This window comes from Carassius carassius, chromosome 50 (genome assembly GCF_963082965.1).
Source record: "Carassius carassius chromosome 50, fCarCar2.1, whole genome shotgun sequence".
Classification (NCBI taxonomy): domain Eukaryota; kingdom Metazoa; phylum Chordata; class Actinopteri; order Cypriniformes; family Cyprinidae; genus Carassius; species Carassius carassius.
Window position 1 is genome coordinate 5,819,835 of NC_081804.1, and position 24,355 is coordinate 5,844,189.

Sequence of the window (24,355 nt, forward strand, 5' to 3'; positions counted from 1 at the left end):
TTGTTTTTGCAAACTCCATCCAATTCTCCTCTACTTTCCCCATCAAAGGCTGAGGACAGTGTCACAGTCACCAGCGGTGTGTCTATGTCCTACTCGTCCTCCACAGACGACACCTCCAGCCTCGGGACCCCTAGCGCCATCTCTCAGGCCAGCACAGAAGCTCCTGCATCAGACCCCTGTCAGGAAAAGCCCACATCTCCTGGAGCTTCATCTGTTTCAGGAGAAATGGAGGAGGAAGAGAAAAAGGACCACTTGACAGAGGTCCCGGAGCGGTCGGCTGTTATACGTACCTCCATACGATCCCTGTCCCCTTTACGCAGGCACAGTTGGGGCCCAGGCAAAAATTCAGCGGAGGAGATGGAGATTAGTCAACGCAGGTAATCTACACCAATAAAAACTAAAGTTTTAGAAATTAAATACAAAGTATATATATAAAAAAACTGGTTGGATGGTTTTAGCTGGTCTTCAAGCTGATCTTAGCTGGTTTGTAGGCTAGTCTTAGAGGGTATTTGACCACTTCTTCAGACTGGAAGCCCAGCAGACCAACCAGCTGAAGACCAGTTTAGACCACCATGACCAGCTTAAACCAACTAAGACCAGTCAACCGAACTAGGCAAGTTTTATCTCTCCTTTTCAGCAGAGAGTCCAGTGTAGTGCAAAATGAGAGAATCTCCAACCCCCTTAAACAAGGAAAGAGAGCCTTCAGATTGACTTTATTTTAGCATTTTAAGTTTCATTGGGAGCAACGGGGGCTAAGATAACATGCTAATTGATTAACGTTATGCTACGTCATCTAACAGTATGCTGAGATAATAGGTTAATCAGTTATTTAAATGTGAAATTAGATTTCATAATAAATAAATTTCAAGATAAATACTACATAAAAAGAATCCAAAATAATATCTGGTAAAAGTTTGTTTTCCACTGCCCGGGTGTATGCCCACAGAGTGTGCTTGTGTGTGTTCACTGTGTGCAATCATTTGGAGGGGAAAATGCAGTAGATAAATTTAGAGTATGGCCTATATGTGTCATTTCCTGTGAATCATCTGATAATAGGATCAAAGTATTATCATCAATATACCGCACAGCTGCGGTATAATGCAATCATATACATGCATAGTATACATTTTAGATTTGAGTTTATGCTTGCAGTTGCTATGTTTTGGTTTTTGTCTCATCATCTTGTCATTACTTCAGCTTTGTATACAACTTATCATTTACAGTCTGTATGTGACTGTGATTGTGAAGGGAAATCCCAATAGTGTTAGGGCCCTTTCCTCTGTGGGCTTTGTCAGCAGGCAGCTGTTCTGTGAGAAAGAGCTTTTTAAGGTCACACAGGACTGTTTTCCTGCTGTTAATAAACACTCATGACATCTAATACTCAAAAGACACACAAAAAAGGAACATCATGGTTTGTTAATAATCTCATCGGCTCCTCATATTATTTTAAGTTCATTATTTCTGTTCATTCATCTTCTCCTCATCATTTTCATGCATCACTTTTTCCAGTACGGCACGTGGGGAAGTGGGACACAGGTCTACGGGCCATAGGAGAAGGTACTACCATCCATTTTCATTTTTTCCCCACCAAATCCTTCTTGAATGGCCCATGTAAAAAATGAGAGAGAAAAAATCTTAAGCCATGAGCAGAAAACAGATCCCATCAAATCCCTTTGACAAACTATTATAGTTTTTAATATTTTGAATTTGTGTCAAAAAATTATTGTTTTCATCTTAATTTTGTTTTTAAATTTAGTTTTTAACTAACTCTAATAACCTTGTGTAGTGTTGTATACAAGAAAGATACATAATGGTGAAATGTCAAGGGCCTCTTTTAGACCTTGTTGCTAACAAGTTCCTGTTTTGTCTTTTTATGCATCCCTTCTTCTATCTGTCCATCCATTCATCTTGCGTCTTATGTACTTCATGAAGCATGAGCTGGTGTCCTTCGGTTGTCCTCCACTCAGAAAATGACGAAATAAATGAAAGAAGGTAAAGAAAGTCAAAGAGGAAGTGTCTAAAATCTTTAAACATCTTGTTGTTGTATGATACAGCATTAATTGCATTATGGGATCACAAAAAGTGTGTTGTGAAGACACTGGTGTATATGTGTTCATAGTGTATTGTGTGTAGTAGTCTACTTCCTCTCTATGGTTTAGTCTACTCCTCTGTCCGGACAAACATGTGAGACCACAAGCACTCTTGCAGTCATTTCCGTAGATTTCTTTGTTTTTCAGAAAGAGACTAACCGGCCACTTAAATGAATTTGTTTAGCTAGCGATGTAGACTAAACTACAGTATCACAACAGTTGATAATTAATTTTAACTATGACTAACATACTGATCTGGATCTCAAAACCTGATGAGAGGTAATTTTTATTATTATTTTTTTAAATATATATTACCACATTGTCACCTTTTCAAGTGTTTCCTGTTACGTCGAACTGCTCTCAAGAATAAGGTGCAAGTTGAAATAATTTCATTGTTTTATTTATATATATATATATATATATATATATATATATATATATATATATATATATATATATATATATATATATATATATATATATATATATATATATATATATACATCTGAAAATATGCTTTTAAGTCTGAATATATAGAAGTAAATTTTAATATATAGTTATAATTCTGAACAATATAAGTGAATCTGAATATATATAAATCTGAATGTATAGTTATAAGCCTGAATATAGTTATAAATCTGAATATATAAATGTAAATTGTGAATATAAATGTAAATCTGAATATATAGTTATAAATCTTAATATATAGAAGTGAATCTGAATATATAGTTATAATTCTGAATATATAAATGTAAATCTGAATATATAGTTATAATTCTGAATATATAGAAGTAAATCTGGATATATAGTTATAACCCTGAATATAGTTATAAATCTGAATATATAAATGTACATTTTGAATATATAGATATAAATTTGAATATATAAATGTAAATTGTGAATATATAGAAGTGAATCTGAATATATAGTTATAGTTCGTAAATAAATAATTATATATGTCTGAATATATAAATGTAAATTATTGATATAAATACATGAAAATATGTATAAATCCAGAAAATACTGTATAAATGCAATTATGGATATATATATATATATATATATATATTAGAGCCCGACCAATATGGATTTTTGGGGGCCGATGCCGATATTAACTCGAAAAGAGCCGATTTATAAGCCGATATTTTGATTTTAAAAATAATCTGGATATTAGACCCATTTCCTATAAACTGCACTTACACAACATTCAATAGCAAAATATCTGCCTGTTCTATGTATGTGGGCTGTATAAACCATTTTCCAGAATGGACTATGTTAAAAAAAAAAGCCTTAGATTACAGTCTCAATGACTAAACAATTGCACATCAAAAGTATATATTTTTTAATGATCAAAAAACAGTCTGGTTTTAAACATTTAACACTTTTACTTTCTTCCAGTTGAATCTGGTTTTAACAGTCTGTGTGTTTACTGTAAATAAATTATAATACTAAAGTTAAAGTATTTGCAGAAGTAGTCCCACACTTTGCTGCTACAGCATTCACCTTTTTCAGCCATCTGTAGGCAAAAAAGAGAGACGGAGAAAGAATAAGCATGTGTATTAATAATATCACCATGTATCATTACTCATGTCATCATTAGAATTATAATAATAATAAACTGGGATCTCCTACATAGGCAAAAATGAGAAATATATATATTTTTTTTATTTGTCAAGCAATAGGTATTACCTACTTATATTTAACAATATTATTTCAACATTTTCCTGTTATGTCTGTAAAGCTGCTTTGAAACTATGTAAAAAAAAAAAAAAAGCGCTTGTTCAGCTCACATTTATTTACATGTCCCCTCTGGTTTAATCATTTCTGACGCACCTACTGTAGTTACTGTAACTACACTATATTTGCTCTCACAGACACATTCACAACAGACCCGTATATCTTCTCCTCTTCTCTTTGTGCAGTCTGAATCAAAACATCGTCTTGCCTACTATTACCGGAAGATTACGGAATCAATTCGAAGTTGAATGGTTAACGTTTTAGTGTCATGAACACACCGCTGTCAATTTTGAGAAGAACCACCTTCAAACAAGTTAATAGCAAGCATTTAAGGGGCCTGCTAAAAAGGAAGCTATTAGCGTTAGAGTAACGTAACCAGCCTGAATTCACCAAATTGTTCTCTGGACCTGAGGGTAGCCTCTTCTTCCTTGCTTCTCTCTTAATTCTCATCAGCAGGACTAGCGCTATCGCTCGCTTCTTACAACGGGACAGATACATGTTTGCTGCTGACCGAAAGGAGGAGGAACAGACTATGAAAGAGCTCCCGCTAAACATTTTTAAAACTCCGCCTATGCCATAGCGCAGCGCAAATCGCGGTGTATCTGAAGGGCAACGCTGAACCCAGCGGCAAGCGCCGTGCATACCGCGTCCTGTGTGAAAGGCTCAATTACGCGGTCATTATGTGGGAAACACACCGCAATAGAATAAGAATAAGTTAAACGCTAACGTTATAGTTTGACCTCCTATTAACGTTCGCGCTCTTCCACTGATAAACATGGTATTAGCTTTGTGGCTAATCTAATATAGCAATGCATTAGCGGCTGCAAGTGATGTTACAGAATATTTAGAAGTGATAATGATAGGACCGTTAGCTAGAACTACCACACAGTTTTTATATACAAGGTATGAACTAAATCTACAATCTTTTCACATGACGAACGACAGACTCACCGTCAAAACAGTTGATCGCTTTCTTCTGTAGTGGACTTCTGGCGCTGTTGTTAACTCTGGAGCTGCAGAGCTCCCTCTGGTGGGCACACTATGCAACACTCATAGCATGAGTGAAGCATGAGACTCTGTTTCTCATGTTTCATCGGCCGTTATAAATGCCAATGCCGATTTAAATGCAATTAGCTTATATCGGCCGGCCGATATATCGGTCGGGCTCTAATATATATATATATATATATATATATATATATATATATATATATATATATATATATATATATATATATATATATATATATATTGTCTACATCTCAATATAACTATATCTTTATATAAGGCATACCAGTAGACTTTTTATTATACCTGTGCATACTGTATATAGTGATCAATTTAAATATTTTACTATATTAATTATTGTAAGGGCATATCACTAATCTAAACCAAAAGGAGTATTTTTCATATACTTAAAAAAAGGCTGGCTGTGGTGCCAAATGGTCCTAACAGGCAGTGACAATGATACTACCCATCTTTTCTACAGTTTAGCATGGCTGAGAGGGCTAGGAAATTGCCAACAACATCATATATTTACAAATAGTGATTGAAGTGAATAGAGACAATTGCAGCAGCATGTGATAGACAGTGATAATTATAATGACTAATATAGTACAATATCTGCATTGATACAAGTACAGGATACATAGGCATAGCGTTTTAAAAGAAAAAGGAAAGCAAAAACATCTGCCTATTGACATGCCTAATAATAAAGATATATTTGTTGAAATGTAGACCATATATATTCAAATATGCATTTATGTACTTAAGATTTACAAACATACATTGTGATTTACTATCATATAATTAGAATAATAAATATAAATGCTGGTTTTGTTACAGAGCAAAGGAAATCTGCGTGTGAGCGGAGAGATTAGCCCTCGCGTGTTATTTTAATATGCTTTCGCGTTACAATAATGTGCTCTTGCTGCTGCTTCTGCACCGCATACACATACTGTATATGCACTGCAGACGGAGTACGTGTGAACCAAATATATTTCAACACCTGAAGCACCGTTACAATGAGCTCTATGACCAATGCATGGCAAAAAATAAATAAATAAATCCCTGGACACGGGATCAACCTTCACAGACTGAGGTCAAACCTGTATTGTTATCATTTGCTAGTAGACTTGTCATTTGATTCTTTGTGCATCTAAATCTAAATGAATTTGCGTGTAGCTTTATCTTGGGTGTGTTTGAATAATCTTTGACGATTATGTGTGAAACTCTGAACCGCAATAAAGTTCAAGCATAATCAAATATGCTTTTCACAGTTGCAGCCTGGAAGGACTTGCAGCAGAGAAGGAAGGAAGGAAAAGCCTTAACCAGTGCATAGGGGAGGCCAGCCAAGAACCAAACTGTCCATCAAAGCTGGACGGAGAAGAAAGAGACTCACTTGTGTCCCTGACAGAAGAGGAACAGGAATCAAACCTGGGAGACTTCTGCAGTTTGGACAGTCAGGTGAAGTATTATTTATAAATGGACAGATCCAGCACTAAAATCTGATTGGTTGTGCAGCATTCACAGACATTGCAAAAAGCCTATATACTGTATGCATTTGTCACCACACATTAGCTGAATCTATATCAACAAAGTAACAAAATCTATTGAAGGGGTCATATGATGCGACTCAAACTTTTCCATTCTTTGGCGTGTTACAAGCTCTTGGTGCGTAAAGAAGATCTGTAAAGTTGCAAAGACTAAAGTCTCAAACACAAAGAGGTATTCTTTTTAAAAGTTAAGAGTCAACCACACACCCCTAAAACGGCACATTCTAATATGCCCCAAATGTCTGCGTCACGATGTGGGAAGATTTTTTATAACACCGCCCAAATGTTCACGCAAAGAAAGAAAGCGTAACTTTGATTCCCGCTGTTCTTGCCGCTGTCATGTTGTAAAGACGCTGTTGCATTGTGAAAGTGAAACTACTTTGGTCTTCCAAAAGAGGACGCAACTAGAAATCAGTGGTTAAGTTGTATTTACAACACTGTTCCAGAACAGTTCAACCCAAATGTTTAGTGTGGAGAACATTTAAATGGAGGACTGTTTCCTGATTCTGGGAGAGAAGACCACAATGCCTGCTGTTCTGACTAGTAGTCTGTAAGTACGTTTACATATGTAAAGGATTTGCCACTGATGATTCAAACACAAGTTTTGAGCAGTTGTAGTGCACTGGTTCTCAGTTCCAGTCCCCCCCCCCCACCCCCGCTCTGCAAAGTTTCTTTTATAGCTTCAGACGTTTGTTCTATTTGAATGTAAGTGCCCTGCGAAGTAGACCTCACAGGATATTCCGCCATGATTCCAGTTCGAAGTGAACATACATTATATGTTCCATTCAAAGGGCATTGAAGTGTGCGAGAGGTGATGTCACACTTGTCAGTGTGTGAAGACTTTGCACTTCGCAAATCTGTGAATGAATGTTCCGAAGTGGAGTAAACTTCAACAGATTTCCACTGCTCAGGGAGTAGGGAGCAATGAACACTATGTAGGGATCATGTCAATGGGAGCACAGTTCATGCACGGAGCTCACTTCTAACGGGCTGGCTATCTGAATCAGGTGTTTTAACAAAGAGAGACGAACAAAATATGCAGAGCTGGGGGGCGCGAGGACTGGAATTGAGAACCGCTGGTGTAGAGGAGAGCTTGTTGTTTATCGTTTCTCCGATCCCAAATGTAGACATGGTTTTATGTGGCGCAGCGCAATGCAACTCGGAAAAACACAGTAGAAGTCATTATAATTCGTAATTATGTCCCCACTGAATGTAACAAATGGCTCGTTTGTAATGGGTTTTGTTTGTTTTGTCTTGTCAAGCCTGGACACACGGCATGGGATAGCTGGCCAATCAGAGCACACATTGTTTTTCAGAACGATGAGCTTTGTAAAAAAAAAAAAAAAACGATGCGTTTCAGAAAGGTGAAACAATAATGTGTTTTTTGAACTTTAAACCGCATAAATACATTTAATTACACCAAATACACAAAATAATGTTCTTTTTAGCAATATCATATGACCCCTTTAAACCTACCAGTATAACTTTAACCATTTAAACTATATTGATTTTTTTTACTTTAATATTGCATTATTTGTATATAACATAATGTCATTAAAATTAATATATTATTTTAATTTATAAATTTCTACATTCTACATTCTACATTATAAATTTCAATTTAATTTATTTTAATTAAACCTTTTAAACTAAATTTGTAGATTGTATATTTTAATGTTATAGTTTCATTGATATTAATATATAATTTTACATTTTGTTTCTTTTGTAAGTATATTATTCAAACCATTTAAATCAACAATATATTTTAGATTATTGTATTTTATTTTTTTCAGTATTTTGTCCAATAACTTTTATTGGTATGTATTTATTGTGGTTATTTTTATGACTATTAAAAATATTTTTGTTAAACATCGTTTTATAACAACACTGTAAATATTTAATTCACCCAAAAAGATTTTTTATGCACTTGAATCTCTTTTACATCCAAAGAGCACAAAAACACCATAAATGACTGTATGACATAATGGACGCTATGTTCATGATGTATGTAAGTCATGTTATAATGACAGTTGCTATATATGTGTGTATATATGTGTATATATATAATTTATTGACCGTCTTCCTTTCTGCCAAAGAAAGGCTAAACACACTTCAGTGTGTTCTAATAGGCTGAATCAGATATAAGAGTTGCATCTGCAGATTTTTCAATTACTTTAGTAGTTTTAATTTCATTGCATTTAATTACCTAAACTGGTTTATCATGTTTGCTGCTTTCAGAGGTCCATCCACTCTGGACGAAGAAGTGTCCCACATTCACAAACCTTTCTCACCAAGTCTGTCTCCATGTTGGCCATCAGTCACAAAGACCTAGATGGTGAGTTAAAACACCTCTTTTATTTTCACTCCTGTCTCTCATTGTGCCACTCTGAGCTCTGCAGCACTGCTCCGTGTCCTGTAATGACAACAACGTATTCTATACATAAAAATCTGAGAAGTTTCAGAAGTGCTTTTAGATCAGAGGTTGCAGAGTTCAGAGGATTTATTTTTGTTTTCCTCTGCTGGTCTCTTACATGCCCTTGTTGTAAGATAAGTAGTGGAAAATATTCGGTCATGTATAACCACACACTGACCACTCACTTCCTGTCAGTCATATCTAACACCGGATTTCACGTCCTGGGATCTTTATAATACGAAAATATCCTGTATCAACTGGGATTGTTGGTATTCTTCAACTCATCAGATGTGGACCTCCTGTGGTTCCCTTTCACTGTGGTGTCACTTTAAGGGAGTGGACATTTTCTGTCAGTTTATTAGCACCCAGTTTTATTATAATGCCTGCTTTGATCTTTTTTGCCATGTGATCATGGAACCCTCCAGCGATCAGACGGCCACGACCCAAGCGACGAATCTCCTTCTCCTTTAGCATCTTGCCCATGCTCCCCAAATCTAAAACTCTCTTTTCTATTGGCTCTTCATCCAGTGATGAGGAGGAAGCAGTCAGTAAGTAGAAGAATATCCCACAATGCCTGGAGTGGCCCCTGTCCGACCCTACTACCTCCCTTTTGTGACCAAGTTATTGATCAGACCGGCTCATTGAAATCATTTCCAAAATACCTTTTCAATAATTGTATTTATTTCTTTTTTTATTACATATATTTTATAGAGTTTTATGACAAGGTTAAGAATGATTGATCTGCATACTATTTTATTTATGGGTTAATACAAAATTCTAGAAAACAAATACTAAATGACTGAAGTACCAAAATAATGAAACCGTTTTTAAAATTCTCTATTTAATAACTCAATGAACTTTTATGTATGTAATCTTTCTGAGAAAGTTAAGACTAGTTTAATAAATAAGTTTATAATAGCCTCCTAAATCATAATACAGTACATTTGGTTTAATGGCACAAATATTTCAAAGTACATTGCTGCCTTGAGTTCTGAGTATTTTTTTTTTTTTTTTTTGCAGCTGCAGTAACACAATATAACTTCAGTATGTTCAGCAGACGTTTGTGTTTGTGATGCTTTTGATTGAAATTATTCTCAGCTCTTCTTCTGACAAAAAAGATGGTATTTTACACATACCTTTTGCTCAAGTGAATATATATATATATATATATATATATATATACATACACACACATATATATACACATACACATACAGGTGCTGGTCATATAATTAGAATATCATCAAAAAGTTGATTTATTTCACATTAATTCCATTCAAAAAGTTAAACTTGTATATTATATTCATTCATTACACACATACTGATATATTTCAAATTTATATTTCTTTTAATTTTGATGATTATAACTGACAACTAAGGAAAATCCCAAATTCAGTATCTCAGAAAATTAGAATATTGTGAAAAGGTTCAATATTGAAGACTGGTGCCACACTCTAATCAGCTAATTAACTCAAAACACCTGTAAAGGCCTTTAAATGGTCTCTAAGTCTTGTTCTGTAGGCTACACAATCATGGGGAAGACTGCTGACTTGACAGTTGTCCAAAAGATGAGCATTGACACCTTGCACAAGGAGGGCAAGACACAAAAGGTCATTGCAAAAGAGGCTGGCTGTTCACCGATCTCTGTGTCCAAGCACACTGATAGAGAGGCGAAGGGAAAGAAAAGATGTGGTAGAAAAAAGTGTCCAAGCAATAGGGATAACCTCACCCTGGAGAGGATTGTGAAAAAAACATTCAAAAATGTAGGGGAATTCACAAACAGTGGACTGCAGCTGGAGTCAGTGCTTCAAGAACCACTACGTACAGACGTTTGCAAGACATGGGTTTCAGCTGTCGCATTCCTTGTGTCAAGCCACTCATGAACAACAGACAGCGTCAGAAGAGTCTTGCTTCAAAAAGGACTGGACTGCTGCTGAGTGGTCCAAAGTTATGTTCTCTGATGAAGGTAAATTTAGCAGAAATCAGGGTCCCAGATTTTGGAGGAAGAGAGGAGAGGCACACAATCCACATTGCTTGAGGTCCAGTGTAAAGTTTCCACGGTCAGTGATGGTTTGGGGTGCCATGTCATCTGCTGGTGTTGGTCCACTGTGTTTTCTGAGGTCCAAGGTCAACACAACTATATACCAGGAAGTTTTAGAGCACTTCATGCTTCCTGCTGCTGACCAACTTTATGGAGATGCAGATTTCATTTTCCAACAGGACTTGGCACCTGCACACAGTGCCAAAGCTACCAGTACCTGGTTTAAGGACCATGGTATCCCTGTTCTTGACTGGTCAACAAACCCGCCTGACCTTAACCCCATAGAAAATCTATGGGTTATTGTGAAGATGAAGATGTGACCCAAGAATGCAGAAGAGCTGAAGGCCACTATCAGAGCAACCTGGGCTCTCATTAACACCTGAGCAGTGCCACAGACTGATCGACTCCATGCCACGCCGCATTGCTGCAGTAATTCAGGCAAAAGGAGCCCCAACTAAGTATTGAGTGCTGTACATGCTCATACTTTTAATTTGTGTATTTTTCATTTTCATACTTTTCAGTTGGCCAAGATTTTTAAAAATCCTTTCTTTGTATTGGTCTTAAGTAATATTCTAATTTTCTGAGATACTGAATCTGGGATTCTCCTTAGTTGTCAGTTATAATCATCAAAATTAAAAGAAATAAACATTTGAAATGTATCAAGTTTTACTTTTTGAATGGAATTAGTGAAATCAACATTTTCTGTGTGTAACGTGTGTATGCATTGTTGATATACTTTCTCCTATTCAAGCTTATTATACAGAGTAAACTATATTGCCCTTAGAGGCTAAATACAGTAACTATCGCAACAATTTAACTAAGTAAAATGTTTCACAATTTGTTGCATTTTATTAATTTATGTAATTCTTCACACTTTTTTTTTCTTTAACTGAATTCATATAAAATCCAAACTCACCTGTCACAGGTTTCTTAAAAAAAACTACTGTACATAAACAGCCTAGTCATTTACTATACAAGACACAAAAAATGAATGAATGAATGAAATGAAATGAAAATAATAAGCCTGTTTCTCCAGTCCTTGCAAAACATTATAAATCATTTCATCTTTCACAGTTAAGCTTTTGTGATTGCAGTACAATGCCTAAGATTTTTTTTTTCTTTTAAGCTTTTTTTTTTGAGTTTGTAAAAAGTATCATTTTACTTTTGTTCTCTGCAAGACTTATAAAACTTCTTGTGTAAGAAAGCTCAGTGAAAAGTGAATAATAATTCCATTTGTTGTTCTGTGGTCTCTTTTATGTTGTTTAGTATGTCAGAGTCCTGTCTCCACAGTACTTAATCAATGGTTTTTCTCTCGTTTCAGGACTGTGCTCATTCACAGGCACATCAGGATCTTTAGAGAACTGGTAAGACCCCTGCATAACATGTTAACATGTTAATGTCCAGATTTTACGCTTCATCCCAATTCACCTACTTTTACTATGCGCTTAAAGTAGGTACTCTATTTGTGAAGAAACGTTAACGTACTTTAACGTTAAATAGTAAACCATTCGGGTACCTTTGGGACACTAGTTTAAACAAATTAGGAGACATTCATTATAATTTAGAATACTATTTAGGACAGATAAGATGTTCCCATTTATTTTCTTTCGTCTCATTCAGTATATCAGAGGAGGACCCGGGGCCATTGCGGAGTGACAGTGAAGGCAAAGTTGGAGGAACGAAAGTGAGCAGGACATTCAGTTACCTTAAGAACAAAATGAGCAAGAAGAACAAGGTTGGTATATAATGAAACGATTTAGATTATGATTTAATATTTATAATTTAATGTTTATATATATATTATGTGTGTGTGTGTGTGTGTGTGTATATATATAATTACAAAATTATAAACACAACACTTTTGTTTTTGTCCAAATTGTTCATGAGCTGAACTCAAAGACCTATGTACACAAAAGGTTTATTTCTCTTAAATATTGTTCACAGATCTGTCTAAATCTGTGTTAATGAGCAGTTCTCCTTTGCCAAGATAATCCATCCACCTCACAAGTGTGGCATATCAAAATGCTGATTAGACAGTATGATTATTGCACAGGTGTGCCTTAGGCTGGCCACAATAAAAGGGCACTGTAAAATGCCACAGATGTTGCAGGTTTTGAGAGAGCGTGCAATTGACATGCTGACTGCAGGAATTTCCACCAGAACGGTTGCCCGTGAATTGAATGTTCATTTCTCTACCATAAGCCGTCTCTAAAGGTGTTTCAGAGAATTTGGCAGTACATCCAACCCGCCTCACAACCGCAGACCATGGATAACCACACCAGCCCAGGACCTCCAAGAACGTCTGAGACCAGCCACCCGGACAGCTGCTGCAACAATCGGTTTGCATACCCAAAGAATTTCTGCACAAACTGTCAGAAACCATCTCAGGGAAGCTCATCTTCATGCTCGTCACCCTCATCGGGGTCTCAACCTGACTGCAGTTCGTCATCATGACTGACTTGAGTGGGCAAATGCTCAGATTCGATGGCGTTAAGCACTTTGGAGAAGTGTTCTCTTCACGGATGAATCCTGATTTTCTCTGTACAGGGCAGATGGCAGAACATGTGTATGGCATTGTGTGAGAAAGTAGTGTGCGGTAATGATATGGGCAGGCATATGTTATGGTCAACAAACACAGGTGCATTTTATTGATGGCATTTTGAATGAACAGAGATATTGTGACGAGATCCTGAGGCCCATTGTTGTGCCATTCATCCACGACCATCTCCTCACGCTGCAGCATGAAATTGTATGGCCCCAGATATTGACTGGTTTCCGGACCCCCCATTACAGTCACTTCCTCTGTTGATGGATGCGCATTCTGGATTCCCAGACATTACAACAATAGCGATGAGAAAGAAAGAAAAAAAAAACCCTGGACAAACCATTCACTCTTGATCAATGTGAATTACTGCTAGAATATGAGCAGTCATTTATTCTGTCATCACCCGGGTGCTGATAGCGGGTGCGCACAGATGAGACCTGAACAGCACACGTTAATATGTATTTAAACCAAACTCATTTAAGCTTTGTCAGTTTAAACATTTAAGAGGCAGAGGATGCAAACTCGCGTGCCCAGTGAGAAGAGTTGTGCATGCGCTCACCTGAAGCGCGCAAACTAGCGTTAGTTCACCCAATAATCAAAATTATGTAATTAATAACTCACCCTCATGTCGTTCCAAACCAGTAAGACCTCCTTTTATCTTCAGAACACAGTTTAAGATATTTTAGATTCAGTCCGAGAGCTCTGAGTCCCTCCGTTGAAGCTGTGTGTACGGTCTACTGACCATGTCCAGAAAGGTAATAAAAACATCATCAAAGTAGTCCATGTGACATCAGAGGGTCAGTTAGAATATTTTGAAGCATCGAAAATACATTTTGGTCCAAAAATAGCAAAAACTACGACTTTATTCAGCATTGTCTTCTCTTCCGTGTCTGTTGTGAGAGAGTTCAAAACAAAGCAGTTTGTGATATCCGGTTCGCGAACGAATCATTCGATGTAACCGGATCTTTTTGAACCAGTTCACCAAATCGAACTGAATCGTTTTAAACGGTTCACGTCTCCAATACGCATTAATCCACAAATGTCTTAAGCTGTTAACTTTTTTAATGTGGCTGACACTCCCTCTGAGTTCAAACAAACCAATATCCCGGAGTAATTCATGTACTCAAACAGTACACTGACTGAACTGCTGTGAAGTGAGAGACACCGATCCGAGCCAGATAACAAACAAAACTGACTCGTTCTCGAGTAATTGAACTAACCCTTTAAGCTCTCTCTGAAGTATTGTGTTTAAATGGACAAATTCACACAAAAAGATGTCAAAATGCCTGTTTTGATAAGTATCCTACAGCAGACATAGCCGGCTGAACGTAGGCCTACTGTATCAGTGCATTCTCTTAAAGTGACAGTCTTTATATTAATCGAACAGCAACAACAAAGAAATGACTCACTGCTCTTGATTACAAAGCTTTTATAACTTTAATAATGAATAATCTTTAATTTATACAGTCCAATATGCAATGCTGTTTTACATTTTGATTAATTTATTCAATTTCTGTACCTAAAAACTTATGCTATACCTGCCAAAAAAAAAAACAACAACTGAAAATCAATTCAATTCAATTCAAGTTTATTTGTATAGCGCTTTTTACAATACAAATCGTTACAAAGCAACTTTACAGAAAATTATGTTTCTACAATATTTAGTAGTAGCTAGTAGTTTGTGCACGTTTGACAGGATTTTAGAAAAAATAAAAAATAATACAACCCGAATTCCGGAAAAGTTGGGACGTTTTTTAAATTTTAATAAAATGAAAACTAAAGGAATTTCAAATCACATGAGCCAATATTTTATTCACAATAGAACATAGATAACGTAGCAAATGTTTAAACTGAGAAATTTTACACTTTTATCCACTTAATTAGCTCATTTAAAATTTAATGCCTGCTACAGGTCTCAAAAAAGTTGGCACGGGGGCAACAAATGGCTAAAAAAGCAAGCAGTTTTGAAAAGATTCAGCTGGGAGAACATCTAGTGATTAATTAGGTTAATTGATATCAGGTCTGTAACATGATTAGCTATAAAAGCTTTGTCTTAGAGAAGCAGAGTCTCTCAGAAGTAAAGATGGGCAGAGGCTCTCCAATCTGTGAAAGACTGCGTAAAAAAATTGTGGAAAACTTTAAAAACAATGTTCCTCAACGTCAAATTGCAAAGGCTTTGCAAATCTCATCATCTACAGTGCATAACATCATCAAAAGATTCAGAGAAACTGGAAAAATCTCCGTGCGTAAGGGACAAGGCCGGAGACCTTTATTGGATGCCCGTGGTCTTCGGGCTCTCAGACGACACTGCATCACTCATCGGCATGATTGTGTCAATGACATTACTAAATGGGCTCAGGAATACTTTCAGAAACCACTGTCGGTAAACACAATCCGCTGTACCATCAGCAGATGCCAACTAAAGCTCTATCATGCAAAAAGGAAGCCATATGTGAAGATGGTCCAGAAGCGCCGTCGTGTCCTGTGGGCCAAGGCTCATTTAAAATGGACTATTTCAAAGTGGAATAGTGTTTTATGGTCAGACGAGTCCAAATTTGACATTCTTGTTGGAAATCACGGACGCCGTGTCCTCCGGGCTAAAGAGGAGGGAGACCTTCCAGCATGTTATCAGCGTTCAGTTCAAAAGCCAGCATCTCTGATGGTATGGGGGTGCATAAGTGCATACGGTATGGGCAGCCTGCATGTTTTGGAAGGCTCTGTGAATGCTGAAAGGTATATAAAGGTTTTAGAGCAACATATGCTTCCCTCCAAACAACGTCTATTTCAGGGAAGGCCTTGTTTATTTCAGCAGGACAATGCAAAACCACATACTGCAGCTATAACAACAGCATGGCTTCGTTGTAGAAGAGTCTGGGTGCTAACCTGGCCTGCCTGCAGTCCAGATCTTTCACCTATAGAGAACATTTGGCGCATCATTAAACGAAAAATACGTCAAAGACGACCACGAACTCTTCAGCAGCTGGAAATCTATATAAGGCAAGAATGGGACCAAATTCCAAAAGCAAAACTCCAGCAACTCATAGCCTCAATGCCCAGACGTCTTCAAACTGTTTTGAAAAGAAAAGGAGATGCTACACCATGGTAAACATGCCCCGTCCCAACTATTTTGAGACCTGTAGCAGAAATCAAAATTGAAATGAGCTCATTTTGTGCATAAAATTGTAAACTTTCTCAGTTTAAACATTTGCTATGTTATCTATGTTCTATTGTGAATAAAATATTGGCTCATGTGATTTGAAAGTCTTTTAGTTTTCATTTTATTAAAATTTAAAAAACGTCCCAACTTTTCCGGAATTCGGGTTGTAATAATAATAATACAAGACGTAGTCAGCTAGACGATGAACTATCAAAATTATTAATTAATAGTTATTATTATATGATGCAGTCACACATGTAGCAATAATTGTTAGTTATGTTTGTTGATTCAAGGTTAGGATCATCTGGGGTCCTCTGAGGGTCAGCATCATCTCTTCTCAGGTGTTCTGGATCCAGACTGGAGCTTGTGTTAATCCTAGTATCCCGTGGCAAAACATAGAAACAAAATAGAGACATCATTAGCATAGCTGCTGATCCAACAAAGTAAAATTAGTTTAACCCAAGCTAAAGAATAAAAATGCACATTTGATCAGATGCAACTACACTCACAATTTAAAAGATACATTATTCGTATGCTTGGCGAAAGAGATGTGTTTTTAATCTAGATTTAAACAGAGAGAGAGTGTGTCTGAACCCCGAACATTATCAGGAAGGCTATTCCAGAGTTTGGGAGCCAAATGTGAGAAAGCTCTACCTCCTTTAGTGGACTTTGCTATCCTAGGAACTACCAAAAGTCCAGCGTTTTGTGACCTTAGGGTGCGTGATGGGTTGTAGCGTGGTAGAAGGCTAGTTAGGTACGCAGGAGCTAAACCATTTAGGGCCTTATAGGTAAGTAATGATAATTTGTAACTGATACGGAACTTAATAGGTAGCCAGTGCAGAGACTGTAAAATTGGGGTAATATGATCATATTTTCTTGACCTCGTAAGGACTCTAGCTGCTGCATTTTGGACTACCTGTAGCTTGTTTATTGACGAAGCAGGACAACCACCTAGAAGTGCATTACAATAGTCCAGTCTAGAGGTCATGAATGCATGAACTAGCTTTTCTGCATCAGAAACATGTTTCGTAGCTTGGCAATGTTTCGAAGATGGAAGAATGCAGTTTTTGTAACATTGGAAATATGATTTTCAAAAGACAAATTGCTGTCTAATATAACACCCAGATTTCTGACTGTAGAGGAAGTAACAGTACATCCGTCTAGTTGCAGATTGTAATCTACAAGATTCTGTGTAGTGTTTTTTGGTCCAATAATTAATATCTCTGTCTTATCCGAATTTAATTGGAGAAAATTATTTGTCATCCAATCTTTTATATTTTTAACACACTCTGTTAGCTTAGATAATTGGGAAGTTTCATCTGGTCTTGTTGAGATATATAGCTGAGTATCATCAGCATAACAGTGGAAGCTAATTCCGTATTTTCTAATAATATTACCAAGGGGCAACATGTATATTGAAAATAGAAGGGGACCTAGGACGGATCCTTGTGGCACTCCATATTTTACTGATGATAAATGAGATGACACCCCATTTAAGTAAACAAAATGGTAGCGATCGGACAGGTAGGATCTAAACCATCTTAGAGCCTGCCCTTGAATACCTGTATAGTTTTGTAATCAATCTATGAGTATGTCATGATCTATGGTGTCAAACGCAGCACTAAGATCAAGTAAGACTAGAAATGAGATGCAGCCAGGAAGAAGTTTAACCGTGCCACCCCAATATATAGATGTATGTATGTGTGTATGTATGTATGTATGTATGTTTATGTGTGTATGTGTGTAATGTGACGAGTCAGCTGCCTCCTCCCTGATTGTCACCGGCACCCCGTCCTAAATCGCCGCCCTTCACCAGGCTCCCGACTGGAGTGGGTGTGTGAGAGAAGTGGCGCTGGACGAGTCAGGGCTGGCGGCGTGGGATGGGGCACACCTGAAGGAAATGGAGCCTCATCACCGCCGCTGTTTTAAAAGCCCAACGCGCCTCTCCTCGGGAGACCGGTCTCTTCCCCGTGCATGCACACTGGTGTCCTCGTGGGTCCAGGAAGGGTGCGTTGAGGGACTCCCGCGCCACCAGAGACGTGAGCTGCCGGACCCGCGATCCGGATGGGAACCGCACCCGTTTACACGGCCGTCGGGCCAGGATGCCGGGCCGTCCATCCCCTGCCAGCGCCGCGGCCAACGAGAGTGATGCGGCCACTAGAGGAAGCCGCCGCCCCTCGCGCCCCGGACCGAAGAGGGGAGCGTGTGCGGCCGCTCCTCCATGAACACTGCCCGACCCACACGAACCCCGGACCGAAGAGGGGAGCGCGTGCGACCCTTCCTCCATGAACACTGCCCGACCCACACGAACCCCACTGCGCGATGAGTTCACCAGATTCCTTGTTTATTTTGGACACTCTTCCCCTTTGGCCATATTTATCCCCTGTTTTACTTGATTTTCTGTTAATAAAAGCCTCTCCGAGGCCTGACGCAACGCCCACTGTGTCTGTCTTGTGCTCCTCCCGCCACAGTGGTGGAGAATGCGGGCAAGGCGGAGCCTAGACAGAGCAGTTGGGAAACATCTGGTGACATCACTCCCTCTCGCTTCCAAACGTTCGTGAGAACCCGGACTGGGACGGAGGAAAACAGGGGACAGCCTCCCAGCCACAAAAGGGGTAAGTGACTTCTCTGTTATTGTCATTTTACCCTGTGGTTGGTTGAGGCTGTCACTAAAACCCTGTTTCTCTGTCCCTGTTCCAGTGTGCTGCGAGAGGGAGGACTGCCCGGAGAGGAATCCCCGCCCACTCCGACCGTTTGGAGCCTGGTTGAGGATGGTAGCACTCCCGTGTGGGTGGGGCCCTGATGACGGGGATGTCGCTTGGGAGGGGGAATGTGACGAGTCAGCTGCCTCCTCCCTGATTGTCACCGGCACCCCGTCCTAAATCGCCGCCCTTCACCAGGCTCCCGACTGGAGTGGGTGTGTGAGAGGAGGGGCGCTGGACGAGTCAGGGCTGGCGGCGTGTGATGGGGCACACCTGAAGGAAATGGAGTCTCATCACCGCCGCTGTTTAAAAGCCCAACGCGCCTCTCCTCAGGAGACCGGTCTCTTCCCCGTGCATGCACACTGGTGTCCTCGTGGGTCCAGGAAGGGTGCGTTAAGTAGACTCCCGCGCCACCAGAGACGTGAGCTGACGGACCCGCGATCCGGAAGGGAACCGCACCCATTTACACGGTCGTCGGGCCAGGATGCCGGGCCGTCCATCCCCTGCCAGCGCCGCGGCCAACGAGAGTGATGCGGCCGGACTCCGCCCCTTACCTGGACCCTTCCTCCATGAACACTGCCCGACCCACACGAACCCCGCAGCACGACGAGGACACCAGATTCCCTGTTTATTTTGGACACTCTTCCCCTTTGGCCACCTTTATCCCCTGTTTTATTTGATTTTCTGTTAATAAAAGCCTCTCCGAGGCCTGACGCCACGCCCACTGTGTCTGTCTTGTGCTCCTCCCGCCACAGTATGTATGTATGTTTTTGTGTGTATGTTTCAGATGTAGTCGAAGTAAGATTCTTCCGATCAAAAACCAATACATTTCCTTCATGTGGGCCTATCTGAATCATCTCAGACCTTATTAGTGGAAGCAAATGTTATCATTTTAGTGTGCCCCATATCATGCTGAGCTAGTGGTGTTCTTTGATGCAGCAGCATGCACCTGCTAATTAACTTGACTTGAGGTTTTCTCGCTGTGGTTCCTGTAGATGATGAGGCCGCTGATGGTGTGAAAGCTCTCAGCTACTCAGCTATCTGTTGCGCAGGCAACTCTGTGCACATACTGTCTGTCGTACAAATGCTCACAGTAGGGAAGTTCAGCAGGATGTTGAAGCAAGCTGTGGTCTCTCTATGGCGCTGTTTTAACACTCGCTCACACTAAAGCTTTAGAGCTCGTGCAATTCTGTGAAAACAAATGCATGTTAAAATCTATGACTTCACAATTTCAGAGAACCTTTTTCGATGTTCCTATGAATCAGCTGGGCCACCAAATATGGTTTATGTCCTCAAATGTGGTTATTTAGGAATTAATACACGTTATTTTGCTTAAGAAACCCACACACCTTAATTTACTACTTTTTTTTCTTAAAAAAACATTCATATTGGTAACAAGGCCAGTGATGAAAACAAATCTTAATTGTTTAATGTAACATGGTCACTCCAGGTTTTAATTAACTGCAGTGTTGATTAGAATCTCGATCTATATTGGATTGGCTAAATGACAGAATGCAAACAAAAAGCTGCCTCTTATACTAAAGAAATGGTAAAAGGAAGTGCACTGTATCTTTAAGCTGAGCCCCGATGTGAAAGACGACAGAAAGAAACTGCAGTCACTTCCTCTGGCTGGCTCGTCTGCTCGCCGTCATGGGAACTTGTGTGTTTGTTTAGACAGACTCTCCACCTCATCTACCATACCTTCAGGCCAGTGCGCTCACTGGCTACCTTGCATCTGAGATGTCTATGCTTTGTCGTAGATTTTTACCGCAGGGTCGGTCACTGAAGATCAAGAATACTGGTGGTCTGGTTGAGGTAGGACTGGAATACCAAAGAGAAGATGTTAGTTTTTTTTTCGTCATGTATAGTGAAAAGAAACATTTATTTGATATTCTGATATGTTTGTGATTATGACTTTCAGAGGTTTGATGTGCGATGTGTTAATTTATTGCCTTGGCAACTGATTTTATTTTATTTTTATTTTTTGTGCTTCCAGAGAGCACTGTTTCACTTCAGTTGAGAATTGCGTGAATTATTTGAATTGCTTGTGTTGTTCAATAGTTTTTCTTTATTCTTGATTTTTCTATACATTTTAGGCATGTTTGAATTCTTTGAGAGGTGCACTTTGACCCTCTTCCGTCTTAAACCGTTAGTAGCCAAACATTTTTTATAATATTTTTATAATATTATAATATTAAGCCACCCATCTATAATCCCTGGAATACTAGTTCACTAAATATGCAGCAACATTTTAGTTATTATTAGCAGGATATTAAGAATTAATCAGACAATCCTGCCAATTTTTATATATTTTTTTTTTTTCATGTTGTGGTTTGCACGTGGTCACAATCTGGGTATGTGACAGTTGGAGCAGATCAGACAGAGTTTTGTAATCAGGGTGGGCTATGAAAATGGCCACAATGTGCGGTTTCTGCATGGCTCCACTAGAGCTATCTTTTCACAAGCACACTGTAATGGAGTGAGCATGCTGGGGTTTTGACACTTCACGTAAGCTGTCGAAGAAACAAGGAAAATTATTTGGAGTGTATTTGATGGATGAAAGGGTTCATGGATGGGTACATGGTTGGATGATAGGTAATTGGGAGGATAGATGGATAAGATGGATGGGTGGATTGTTAGTTGGATTGATCTATTCTGTAGATACTTTTATAGATTGGTAAATGGATGGTTAGGGGATAGGTAGATGGATAGATGGTAGATGGATGGAAGATGGGTAGATGGATGAGTAGATAGGGTAGGTTATGGGCGGCTGGATGGACAGGTACATAGATGGAAGCATTGGAGGAAGTAGGGTAGATATAGGCTTAAATTTAAAGATAGGTGGATGGATGAATAGATGTGATGTGATGTATAGGATGGATGGATGTGGACGATTAGGGAGAGATGATGTTGAGAGCATGCAGATGTTGAAAATGTGATACTGAAGATAGATGGATGTTGAGAACGTATGAAAGCATTTAATCTCTGCAGCTGAAATTGAATGATGAATATGAATGAAAGTATTGATTGTGCAGCTGATGAGGCTTCTCCTGTGATGGATGCAGCAATGCTCTGCTGACACTGGGAGTTTTTTTGATGGATGTGCTGCGCTCCCATTTAATCTCTCATCTGGGCCAGGACCTCGCTGTAACGGAGTCTGAAAGCACTGAACATCACACATCTATACTCTGATTTATTCATTCACATTTTGGCTTGTGTTTTGCAGGAGAAGGACAAAGACAAGAATAAGGAGCGCGAGCGAGATGCCAAAGACAAGGAGAAGAGAACCTCAAATGGGCATCTCTTCACTGCGATCATGACAATACCCACGATCCCCTGCCACCAGTGCAACAAACCCATCAACACTAGAGATGCTTTCCTCTGCACCAGTAAGAGCACATTACTTATTATAGAGTACAGAACTCTATTCTACTCTCTATAATCTTTACTATTCTGTACTTTATTCTGTACTCTATTGTGCTTTACTCTCTATTCTACAATCATTTACATTTTGTTCTTTTACACTCTTTTCAGTTCTACTCTCCACATTCTGCTAATCTATTTTTTTTAATAATCTTTACTTTTCTTTATTTCTATTCTTTTCTATTGTATATTCTGCTCTCTTCTACTTTTTCTAAACTTTATACTTTACTCTTTCTCTCTCTGCATGTAATTTATGAACAAATGTAATTTATTTATTTAATGGCAAAATTTATACAATACTTATGTTTAATTAAAATATATTTGGATTGGTTCTTCCAAGTTTGTAAAATATTGTTCTGTTCTATTCTGTGCAGTCATTCTGCTTGCTTCTTTTGTTTTGCCATAGACTGTTTTTTTTCTTCTTTTTTTGGCACTTCCTCCTTTACTGTCATTTGCAGTATAATTTACTGCTGCGAAAGTGTTTTTTGCAGAAGCTTGCTTTGCAAGAGATTCACACAGGAAGTTGATTAAATAAATTTGATTCCATAGACAAAATGCCTACAGATTGTCTCTGGAAATATTTATTTCTGAAAATAGTATTTGTGATTTTAGTCGCGCATGAGCAGGTTTCTGGAGAGACACCATTGTACACGATATGCATGGAGAATTGGGTTAATATGCCTCTCAGAGTGAGCAGAGTTTTAAAGAAAGCAAGGAAAAAAATAAAGGAGTAATCATGGCTATCTGCCCAGTCTGGCCTTACACAGTGTTGCATCACTCAGTGGCTCCACACACAGCTGGCAGGGCTCAGCGCTCCACTGAGAAACATCCTGTCAGCGCACCGTTACTGCCATTGCTCTCTCTGCTTATTGTTCTCAGAGGATGTGCTGGCAAACTCATCACCGTTTCCTTTCATTTCCCAAAAGTGACTGATGCTCGAGACACGTCTTGTGTGATAACTTTGTTGTTATAATTTAACAATTTAATACTCAATTTAATAATAAATACACAACTTTTAGTTCTTGCTGCATTCATTGGATCAGAAATACAGTAAAACAGCAATTTTGTGAAAGATTATTACAATTTAAAATAACTGTTTTTTATTTTAATGTATTTTAAAATGTACTTTTATCCTGTGACGTCAAAGCGAAGTTTTTAGCATCATCTCTCCTGTCTTCAGTGTCACATGATCCTCTTAGAAATCATTCTAATATAATGATTTGAACTTTCTATTCATCAAAGAATGCTGAATCCAGAAAAACAACACTTATTTATATATATATATATATATATATATATATATATAAAATAGTTACAGAATAAAAGTGTAATAAAAAAATGAATTAATATTAAAATCTTATTGAGCCCCAAAATTTGAATGGTAGTTATGAAGGACCAAACCTGCAGAAATTAAAAAAATAAATGCATAAATAAATATACAACCAAACAAATAAATAAATGTAATAATAGGAAATAAAGGAATAAATGATTTGATTAAACAAATACAATTCATTTGTATTATTCCTTAATTTATATTATCTTTTTTCTTTATTTTTATTCTGTTTTTAATTTTATTTACTTATTCTTTTATTTATTGTTACATTTATGCATTCATTTATTTTCATATTTATTTAGTCCCACATGTATTTGTTTTCAGATTTATTTATTAGTTTATTTCTTCTTACTTTTCTG

At 38.1% G+C, this 24,355-nt stretch overlaps 1 protein-coding gene across 6 annotated transcripts in view; it reads left to right on the top strand.

Moving 5' to 3' along the window:
• The window catches only part of LOC132133773 (A-kinase anchor protein 13-like), a 95,043-nt gene that overhangs the window by 56,284 nt on the left and 14,404 nt on the right, over window positions 1-24,355 (top strand). For 4 of the 6 annotated variants that reach the window (XM_059546722.1, XM_059546724.1, XM_059546725.1 and 1 more), the window contains exons 11-19: window positions 49-377; window positions 1,510-1,557; window positions 1,933-1,992; window positions 6,107-6,293; window positions 8,621-8,717; window positions 9,221-9,343; window positions 12,158-12,200; window positions 12,457-12,571; window positions 22,467-22,629. In XM_059546722.1, the coding sequence (XP_059402705.1) occupies window positions 49-377; window positions 1,510-1,557; window positions 1,933-1,992; window positions 6,107-6,293; window positions 8,621-8,717; window positions 9,221-9,343; window positions 12,158-12,200; window positions 12,457-12,571; window positions 22,467-22,629 (1,165 nt within the window). The remainder of the gene's footprint in view (window positions 1-48; window positions 378-1,509; window positions 1,558-1,932; window positions 1,993-6,106; window positions 6,294-8,620; window positions 8,718-9,220; window positions 9,344-12,157; window positions 12,201-12,456; window positions 12,572-22,466; window positions 22,630-24,355) is intronic. The other 2 variants (XM_059546728.1, XM_059546727.1) reach the window with 2 other exon arrangements.